The sequence below is a fragment of the Pleurodeles waltl genome, chromosome 11, assembly GCF_031143425.1.
Source record: "Pleurodeles waltl isolate 20211129_DDA chromosome 11, aPleWal1.hap1.20221129, whole genome shotgun sequence".
NCBI lineage: Eukaryota > Metazoa > Chordata > Amphibia > Caudata > Salamandridae > Pleurodeles > Pleurodeles waltl.
This window is the reverse complement of record NC_090450.1, coordinates 705,083,048-705,093,956: the sequence shown is the minus strand read 5'-3', so window position 1 is coordinate 705,093,956 and position 10,909 is coordinate 705,083,048. Positions and strand designations below refer to the sequence as shown.

Below are 10,909 nucleotides of genomic sequence, written 5' to 3'. Positions count from 1 at the left end.
ATTCCAGTACTGCAGCTGACATACAACTCTGCCAGTGCACCTCAACCCTAACCTGCAGCGCCCCATTATTCCAATACCAGAAATTACATGGCGCTCTGTTTCTCATTCCTCACCTGCTGCCTTTCTTTTTTATTCCAGCACTGGGCCAGGATACAGCTGTCTATACCCTCAGTCCTGATCTGAAGCACCCTAATATTGCTTTATTAGGGTTCACATAAAATTCTGCTAATGCATCTCCTGATGTTCTGCAGCACCCCCTGCTGTTCCACACTCTGACGTCTGTTTGAGGATGGGGGGGGGGGGGGGGGGGGGGGGGGAGCCAATGAAATCTATTCTTAGCTGCCATCTTTATTTGGGAGGGTCTCTTGCACCTATCTCACTACGTTCTTTACTTCACTATGTTTACTCTCAATGTTTTCTTTCTCCCCCACTTTTCTCTTTCCAGCTCTTAAAATCCACACGTTAACAGTTTTGCTCTTTCAACTGTTTATTTCTACTCCCCTTCCTTTTTTGAAAATTTCTGTCTTCCTCTTGCCACCTCCTCCTTCAAACGTGAGAAAACTTGGTTATGTCTTTCCTTGTTTCAGTCCTCTCTTTTTTTCATCACGTGTCCCCTTCATTCTTTCTTTCTTTTTTTATTTTCTCTTCCCTATGACTCAGTATGCATCCTTTCATGTTTTTTAAAGATCTTTCTTTCTTCCTTCCTTCCTCTGGTGTATTTCTTATCTTTATCTGTCAATTCACGTTTTACTATAAATCCCTCTTTTTCCTGTCTGTATGTGGAAACCACAAGTTAATTGTCAGGACCTGAAGTGTCAAAGTGGTTTTCCCATTCTGTGTCTGTGGGAAATGTGTCTGTACATACATGCCCTGGTTCTTTTGCTGCTTGTTTCCCTCAACATCTCTCTTTTTTTTCTCTAATGTTCATTTTTCTTTCTCTTCACACTCCTTTGATTATTTTTTCCTCTTTATCTTGTGCTCGCTAGCTTCCTTCCCTTTTTTTTTTTTGTATTACTTTTATTCCATTTCTTCTCTTTGTTGTGTTTTCATTTTCTCATTCTTTCTTTTATTTCTTTGCGACCCCTCCTTTTTCTTCCTTTTGCCTGTTGTATTCCTTTCGGTTCTCTTTTTCTGCTCCATCCACTTTTTCTCCTGAGGCCTAGTTATCAATGGAGCAACAGGTGCAGTGGCACCGGGGCCCAGAGACCTATGGCCCTCACTCAACTCTAATTACTGCTGTATTTTCCTACCAAAATTGCGGTCAACCATATTCCTTTCTTACCCCAGGGCCCATGACACTGATACTACGCCACCTGTCATCTCCATCTTTACTCCAGACTCTCTCTTGCCTTTCACCCCCTAATCCGTCCCAAATTATATTTTTGTTATGGTGTTTTGAGCATTACACTCTAATGCCAAAAGTTTATTTCTGATAAAGGTTTATATGATAATTATATATGTTTTAAGATTGAGGCAGAGGTAAATGGAAGTGCTTTAGTTAAATGCTGAGCTGCTGGTATATGGCATGAAAAGATGAAACGTGTATACAGCTTTACAAAGGACACCCATTCTTGGGTACCACAAATATCCTTTATTTTTCTAGTTTTTGCTGCTTCTATTTTAAGGGGAGAACATCAAGCTGTTCACATAGCTGCAAATGTTGAAATGTTGCAGGTGGATATGTGGCATGCCGCTGCTTTCCACAATTCACCATGGGCTCCAAAACACCATATATCTTTTTGTAACAGTAGAGAATGGCTGTTTCTGCTCCCACTTTCAGAGTGGAAGAAACAGCTTCCTTTATTGGTCTTCCAACAAACAGTGTGGTGAAAAATCTAAGCCCGCCATTCAGACATCAGACTGCGCACTTGTGATTTTTAAGTCAAAACGTGGTTGGGTATACTAGGCCCTCATCAGGGAATCTGGGGACGTGTCCAGTTATATGCAATGGTAAAAACAAAATGCGTTTCATATCCAAATTGTCGGTATGATAGTTAAAAAGGATTCCCAATGGTCATTGGCAACACCCAACACAAAACTAAGGCTGGGTCCCAAGTAGGGACATCCAAGAAGGGTGAATGCACCACCATTTGAACACGAAATGAAAACGAAAACAGTTCACAACAGAGTGTCTGCACCTTGAAATCCCCAGCATTCAAGGGCGTTCTTGAAGGCAAGTGGCTTAGTTTGCAGTTTAAGTTCCGCCATGTCCTATTATGATTAATACACAAGAGGCAATACCGATAGTCCATTTTAATTAATCAGGAAATATTTACAAAGACATTCTGATGCATGTTTTCCAGACACGATGATCAAGCATTTCAAATGAACATACTGCTCTCTTCCGTCCACACTTCCCCCCTTCAGCTTCTAAACAAACCACTGTAGTTACAAATACTTGTAGATGACTTTCTCTTCCACAGTCTGCACCTCCATTTTTACCGGACACTTATAGAGGTAGGAAAGCAGTGTCTCTGTGTATCCAATTAGGAAGTAGAACTTTTGAGGTGGTATCTTCTGGATAAAGACCGGACAGATGATGATAAGATTGGCCCGACGCTTTATCACAATCTCGTTGGCTAAGCAGCCATGAAAAGTCCCAAATATGAACTTGCGGATGAAGACATCCTCCACAGTTCGTTCAGCTGCTCCTTCTTCCCCATCGAGGTTACCTAAAAAAGGAATATACAATTTTCAATTTATGTGCAGCTTTTTTCCATTTTAGATGTTTCAACGTATTTCAATGTAAATTCAGCTAGGGATAAATATGAATTCTTTGCCCTGTGAAGATTCATATTATCAATTGAAGTATGAAGACTACGAGGGTCGCCCTAGGGCAACAGATTTTTATTATTTACACTGCTGTACCTATTTTAACTGTTCACTATAGCCAACATTCTTCATGATACATGTATTTACTAATACTCTAATTTAACTTGATTCACTGTTTAGATACACTTTAAATCGTATGTAAATTATGTATTTTACATAAAACACATGCATACATCTAGGCATTTTTCTTTGAAAAAGTAGAAATTCACATATCTGGAGAATGACTGCACACAAAGGTCACATCAAATAGTAATGGCTGCAATAATTAGAATAGGCCTCTAAAACGTGCCTTGATAAACATTCTATTCTTGAAGGATTATCTTCTTGCCAGTCGCTATGCTGACAGACCACTGCCTACTAGCCTTTTAAAAGACCAAGAGGGGCAAAGGGCATTAATGCGTATTGATAAGTAGATCAAAAAAATGCAATCAATTCTTGTGGCCCGCTGAAGGTGAAAGGTGCTGCATGGAACACAAACCAACTGTAAAATGGAGAGGTTTCAAACTGTGCCTTAAATCAACACTATTTTATAGGATTACATATGCTTATCGAGTAACTCAGTGTTTACATACATTTGGTAAAGTGCAATTCTTGATCTTTGAATTTTTCATGAAATGGGGTCCAAATGGGCTTAGTTAAGTAGTTAAGGCCCCAGTGCAACTAAATTTCATATACATATATAGTCACTTAAAAAATACAAAGGTTACAGGGACGTTATAGTTAGGTTCTGCATTTGCTTTCACAAAACGAGAGAAATTCAGCAGTTAGAGTTATTTCAACTAACTATAACTCGTGCCCCCACCAGGCACAGTTTTTCCTTCAATAATTTAACTTTTAATGTTTCATTGATACTTTTATTGACGTTAAAAAAGTTGGCATGAGTGCTGTAATAGCAGGGGAGTTATAGTTACTGAGGCCTGGTCCTGTGGTCAACCCCTATCACCACCCAACCATATGCACAGCCTCCCTCCCCATGCCTGATTTTGGCCCTGGAAACTGCATCCCCTGGGCCCCGCCATAAATAAAGCTGAGGAAGGAGGCCTTATGGCCCCCCTACCCGGGCCAATTATGGCCTGAGGGTCCCATTTTCCAGGGGTTGGGCATAAATAAAATGGAAGAAGGTGGGCCACGCGGCCCCCTCCCCGGGCCAAATTTTCCCCGGGGACCCCATCCCCCATGGCCCGGCCTTCCATTTAATAGGTTAGAGGGGCCACGCAGCCCCCTCTCCCCGGGCTGATTTTGGCCCCGGGGACCCCATGCACTGCAGCTTAAGAGCATACAGTTCCATATTTACAAAATATGGTAAGGTCACCTGGGGTCATGGATTTAATGACCCAGGAGATTTTTTTTTTGTTAATGTTGTGAGAGGAGGGGGGCTGCTGTTACTGCATTCCCTTCAGCCCCAAAAAACATGTAATATAAAATGTTTGTTGGCGCCCTTATCCCTTTTAGCGGCACTACCAGGACCCGAAAATATAAACAAATAGCCCTTGTAGAGCATTATGGGGCCCTCCTAGTTTGGAGCAGTGAATAATAAATGAGCAGCTCCTGCCACTTATTTATTTTCCTTTTTTGATTTTTTTTAAATCTACCCTGAACACCCATTATATATTTTTTCTTTTATGGTGGGAGCTGCATGGGAGCCCCAGAGCTCCACAGCCACCACTGAGAAAAGAGCCAGCCATGTTTTCAGTTTTTGGTGGGTGCCCCCTGCAAGAACCCCTGGCAGGAGTTGACCAATTTTAAAATGAGTTGAGTTCCCCAGTGCCCACATGGGGCACACACAAGCCAACTTTTGTCCCATGGCCAGCACCATACTGGGTGCTAGCAGGAGCCGGCTCATTAACTTTTCTCTCGCCAGGGCAGGAGCAGCATTTTTCACTGCTTCTGCCAGGCACGGGCAAAGTTCTGTTTTCTGCCCGGCTGAGCTCAGGACGAGTAGAAAATAGCTCTACTGGGCAGAAAATAGCAGTGTCCTTGGGGATGGGGCCCCCAGTGCACCGCACCTGTATCGGACCCTGTGGAATAGGTTCCTCAGGCTGCTCACTGGCTCAAGGTGTGCCCCCCCCCCTCCAATTTGTGAATTATCAGCCCGAGGGGACTGGGTCCCCCAGGGCCTGTTCAAGACTTATGGAGGCAGCCCCCTCCCCATATTACTAATGTACTGGTACCAGGGGAGGGGGTTCTCAAGACCTACTGAAGGTTTGGGGAGGGGTTGCACATGCCCGCTTCACCTTATTAAAATGTATGTGCTGCCCCTCCAGGCCTAGGGGAGGAGTATCCCTACCCTGCCCCTCTTTATGCTTTTACATTTTAATAGAACAGGGGACTCCTAAATGTGGATGAGATGGCAGCCAAGTCGACCCTATATTAAGATCTATTGGCTCCGCAAATCCTCTGTGGCAATAAATATCTATATATTTTTTTAACCCCAATGTCTCAAAAAATACGAACGGCATTACACCGAATCAAAAAAGGCACGCTCACTGGACCAAGTTTTTACTTTCTGCCAAATTTGGTGTAATTCAATTTGGATGCTTTGGGGGTATCTGAGTCTAATTTTCCTATGAAAAATGAAGTGGAAAGGCACTTTCAAAAAGCACCCATTTTTTTCAGCCCCTGATTGGCAGATCACCCCAAAGGAGTTGAGGTGGAGGAGACTCTTTTCAGAAAGTTTTGTGAAGTGTAATCAAAAAGCACCAAAGTGAGAAGCAAACCAAAAAATGCTTTTCCTATGGAGATGTGGTCCTAATTATAACTACCCAGTAAATACACATGCACACATATGCACAACATACACAGATGCAGTGAAAAGGGAACATGTTACTGGTAAGCATCTGTTCATAGTGTGTAGTGCTGTAGATTCACATGCTCTGCATACTCCTACTATCTACTGTTGGGTTTGGACGTTAGCAAGTTGTTTTTCTTTGAAAAAGGCTTCCAAATCATAGGATGCACTGTGATTTCACCCTTAGTTGTCAATGTGCATGGGTACCAATTCCATATTAGGCTGTTTTTGCACATTGGTGAGGGTAGTATGGAGCAGCAACCGAACACATTATGGTGCACGTGTACTGTGAAAGGAAGTTTGTTAATAAAGAAGAGATCTGCAAGTAGACCACACACTTCCAGCACTACACACTACAAAGAGATGCTTACACGTAGCATGTGTTGCTGTAGATACACATGCCCAGCATGAACCTTAAAGCAATACTCCACTACAAGTAGTGACTACTGTGTTGTATATGTCTGAATGAAAATGTCACTTACCCAGTGTACATCTGTTCGTGGCATCAGTCGCAGTAGATTCGCATGTTCTGCAATAGCTCGCCATCTGGTGTTGGGCCGGAGTGTTACAAGTTGTTTTTCTTCGAAGAAGTCTTTCGAGTCACGGGACCGAGTGACTCCTCCTTTTGTCTCCATTGCGCATGGGCGTCGACTCCATCTTCGATTGTTTTTCCCCGCAGAGGGTGAGGTAGGAGTTGAATTGTAGTAACAGTGCCCATGCAATGGAGTGACTAAGTATGCACCTATTTAAGGTTGAGATGATACATATATAAATAATTGAAGGTAACTTCCAAACTGCTACAGGCTCCCGGGGAGGCGGGTGGGCACATGCGAATCTACTGCGACTGATGCCACGAACAGATGTACACTGGGTAAGTGACATTTTCAGTTCGATGGCATCTGTCGCTGTAGATACGCATGTTCTGCATAGACTAGTAAGCAGTTATTTCCCCAAAAGCGGTGGATCAGCCTGTAGGAGTGGAAGTAGTCTGAAATAATGTCCTTAATACAGCTTGACCTACTGTGGCTTGTTGTGCGGATAACACGTCTACACAGTAGTGCTTGGTGAATGTGTGAGGCGTAGACCATGTGGCTGCCTTACATATTTCTTGCATTGGGATGTTTCCTAGAAAGGCCATGGTAGCACCTTTCTTTCTGGTTGAGTGTGCCCTTGGTGTAATGGGCAGCTGTCGTTTAGCTTTAAGCTTTAAGGTAGCAGATTTGGATGCATTTAACTATCCATCTGGCTATACCTTGTTTTGAAATTGGGTTTCCTGCATGAGGTTTTTGAAATGCAATAAAGAGTTGTTTAGTCTTTCTGATGTTCTTTGTTCTGTCAATGTAATACATCAATGCTCTTTTGACATCTAATGTATGTAGTGTCCTTTCAGCTACGGTATCTGGCTGTGGAAAGAACACTGGAAGTTCCACTGTTTGATTTAGATGGAACGGTGAAATAACCTTTGGCAAAAATTTAGGATTGGTCCTTAGGACGACTTTATTTTTGTGTAGTTGTATAAAAGGTTCCTGTATAGTAAACGCCTGAATCTCGCTTACTCTTCTCAGGGAAGTAATGGCGATGAGAAATGCCACCTTCCAGGTTAGGAACTGTATGTCGCAGGAGTGCATGGGTTCAAAAGGTGGACCCATAAGTCTAGTTAGGACAACATTTAGGTTCCATGAAGGAACAGGTAGTGTTCTTGGTGGTATAATTCTCCTAAGGCCCTCCATGAATGCTTTAATGACTGGTATTTTATATAGGGAAGTTGAATAGGTAGTGTGCAGGTATGCAGATATTGCTGCAAGGTGAATCTTAATGGAAGAGAAAGCTAGGTTAGATTTTTGTAAGTGAAGCAAGTAACCCACTACATGTTCTGTTGTGTGTAATGGTTGTATTTGATTAATATGGCAGTAGCAAACAAACCTCTTCCATTTACTTGCATAGCAGTGCCTGGTGGATGGCCTTCTTGCTTGTTTTATGACTTCCATACATTCTTGGGTAAGTTGTAAGTGCCCGAATTCTAGGATTTCAGGAGCCAGATTGCTAGATTCAGCGATGCTGGATCTGGGTGTCTGATCTTTTGGTTGTGCTGTGTCAACAGATCTGGCCTGTTGGGCAATTTGATGCAGGGTACCACTGATAGGTCTAGCAGCGTTGTGTACCAGGGTTGCCTTGCCCAAGTTGGTGCTATCAATATGAGTTTGAGTTTGCTTTGACTGAGTTTGTTTACCAGGTAAGGAAGGAGAGGGAGAGGAGGAAAAGCGTAAGCAAATATCCCTGACCAGTTCATCCATAGGGCATTGCCTTGGGATTGTTTGTGTGGGTATCTGGATGCGAAGTTTTGGCATTTTGCGTTCTCCCTTGTCGCAAACAAGTCTATCTGAGGTGTTCCCCAGAGTTTGAAATAAGTGTTCAGAATTTGGGGGTGAATTTCCCATTCGTGGACCTGTTGGTGATCTCGAGAGAGATTGTCTGCGAGTTGATTTTGTATCCCTGGTATAAACTGTGCAATTAGGCGAATTTGGTTGTGAATTGCCCAATGCCAAATTTTTTGTGCTAGCAGGCTTAACTGCGTGGAGTGCGTCCCTCCCTGCTTGTTTAGATAATACATTGTTGTCATGTTGTCTGTTTTGACGAGAATGTATTTGTGAACTATTATTGGTTGGAAAGCTTTTAGTGCTTGAAAAACTGCTAGAAGTTCTAGGTGATTGATATGCAGTTTTGTTTGATGTACGTTCCATTGTCCTTGTATGCTGTGTTGATCGAGGTGTGCTCCCCACCCTGTCATGGAAGCATCTGTTGTTATTACGTATTGTGGCACTGGGTCTTGGAAAGGCCGCCCCTTGTTTAAATTTATGTTGTTCCACCACAGAAGCGAGAGGTAAGTTTGGCGGTCTATTAACACCAGATCTAGAAGGTGACCCTGTGCTTGAGACCACTGTGATGCTAGGCATTGTTGTAAGGGCCTCATGTGCAGTTTTGCGTTTGGGACAATGGCTATGCATGATGACATCATGCCTAGGAGTTGTAATACCATCTTTGCCTGTATCTTTTGTGTTGGATACATGCGTTGTATGATGGTGTTGAAATTTTGAATTCTTTGTGGACTTGGAGTGGCTACTCCTTTTGATGTGTCTATTATGGCTCCCAGGTATTGTTGTACCTTGCGTGGCAGAATTTTGGATTTTGTGAAATTGACGGTGAACCCTAGTTTGAAGAGGGTTTGTATGATATGATTTGTGTGATTTGAGCACTCTATTAACGAATGGGCCTTGATTAGCCAGTCGTCTAGATATGGGAACACATGTATTTGCTGCCTTCTTATGTGTGCTGCGACTACTGCTAGACATTTGGTAAAGACTCTTGGTGCGGTTGTTAATCCGAAAGGCAGTACCTTGAATTGGTAATGTATTCCTTTGAATACAAACCTTAGGTATTTCCTGTGCGATGGGTGTATTGGTATATGGAAATAAGCATCCTTGAGGTCTAAAGTTGCCATGTAGTCGTGCAGTTTTAGCAATGGCAATACTTCTTGTAGTGTGACCATGTGGAAGTGGTCTGATTTGATGAAAGTGTTCACTACTCTGAGGTCTAGGATTGGTCTCAGCGTTTTGTCCTTCTTTGGTATCAGAAAGTACAGTGAGTAAACTCCTGTGTTTATTTGTGTGTTTGGCACTAATTCGATTGCATTCTTTTGCAATAGTGCCTGCACTTTTATCTCCAGGAGATTGGAATGGTGTGTTGTTAAATTTTGTGCTTTTGGTGGTATGTTTGGAGGGAATTGTAGAAATTCTATGCAATAACCATGTTGGATAATTGCTAGAACCCAAGTGTCTGTAGTGATTTCCTCCCATGCTTTGTAATAATGACCTATTCTTCCCCCCACTGGTGTTGTGTGGAGGGGGTGAGTGACATGTGAGTCATTGTTTAGTAGTAGGGGTTTTGGGGCTTTGAAATCTCCCTCTATTTCTAGGGAATTGCCCTCCTCTATATTGTCCCCGAAAACCTCCTCTATACTGTCCCTGGTAAGTGGACGGTGTTGCTTGTGAGGTGCTGGCTTGTGTGCTTTGACCCCGAAACCCCCCTCGAAAGGGCGTTTTACGGAATGTGCTGTAATTCCCTCTGCTCTGCGGGGAGTAGAGTGCGCCCATGGCTTTGGCAGTGTCCGTATCTTTTTTGAGTTTCTCAATCGCTGTGTCCACTTCTGGACCGAACAGTTCTTTTTCATTAAAAGGCATATTGAGAACTGCTTGTTGAATCTCTGGTTTAAATCCAGACGTTCGGAGCCATGCATGCCTTCTGATAGTTACAGATGTATTAATTGTCCGTGCAGCTGAATCTGCAGCGTCCATGGAGGAACGTATCTGGTTGTTGGAGATGGTCTGTCCCTCCTCAACCACTTGTTTTGCCCTATTTTGGAAGTCCTTGGGCAGATGTTCAATGAGATGTTGCATCTCGTCCCAGTGGGCTCTGTTATAGCGCGCAAGTAGTGCCTGGGAGTTCGCGATGCGCCACTGGTTTGCAGCTTGTGCTGCGACTCTCTTACCAGCTGCATCGAACTTGCGGCTTTCTTTATCTGGGGGTGGTGCATCTCCAGATGTGTGAGAGTTGGCCCTTTTCCTAGCTGCTCCTACAACAACAGAGTCTGGTGGCAGCTGTGTAGTGATGAAAACCGGGTCCGTAGGAGGCGGCTTATACTTTTTTCCACCCTTGGTGTGATTGCCCTACTTTTGACCGGCTCCTTAAATATGTCTTTTGCGTGCCGGAGCATACCAGGGAGCATAGGCAGGCTTTGGTAGGAGCTGTGGGTGGAGGAGAGTGTGTTGAACAAGAAATCATCCTCGACCTGTTCTGAGTGGAGGCTTACGTTGTGAAATTGTGCTGCTCTAGCCACCACCTGAGAGTACGCGGTGCTGTCTTCTGGTGGAGATGGCTTTGTAGGGTATGCCTCCGGGCTGTTATCTGACACTGGGGCGTCGTATAGGTCCCATGCGTCCTGATCTTGGTCACCCTGGCTCATGGTGGTGTGAGCTGGGGAGTGTGATGGAGTTTGTGCTGGTGAAACGTTAATCACGGGCGGAGGAGAGGGTGGTGGTGTAACTCTTTTCACCACTTTTGGTTGTGGTGCTTGTTCCGTCTGGAACTCCAACCTTCTCTTTCTCCTAATGGGGGGAAGGGTGCTTATTTTTCCTGTCCCCTGCTGAATGAAGATACGCTTTTGCGAATGGTCCACATCAGTTGCTTGTAGCTCTTCCTCAAACCTATGCTTTTGCATTTGGGAGGTTAGCG

At 43.7% G+C, this 10,909-nt stretch overlaps 1 protein-coding gene across 1 annotated transcript in view; it reads right to left on the bottom strand.

Moving 5' to 3' along the window:
- Positions 1–2,238: 2,238 nt before the first annotated feature.
- MRPS24 (mitochondrial ribosomal protein S24) overlaps positions 2,239–10,909 on the bottom strand; it is a 48,592-nt gene continuing 39,921 nt past the window's right edge. The window contains exon 4 of the mRNA XM_069214319.1: positions 2,239–2,672. Coding sequence (XP_069070420.1) covers positions 2,389–2,672 — 284 coding nt within the window. The 3' untranslated portion in view covers positions 2,239–2,388. The remainder of the gene's footprint in view (positions 2,673–10,909) is intronic.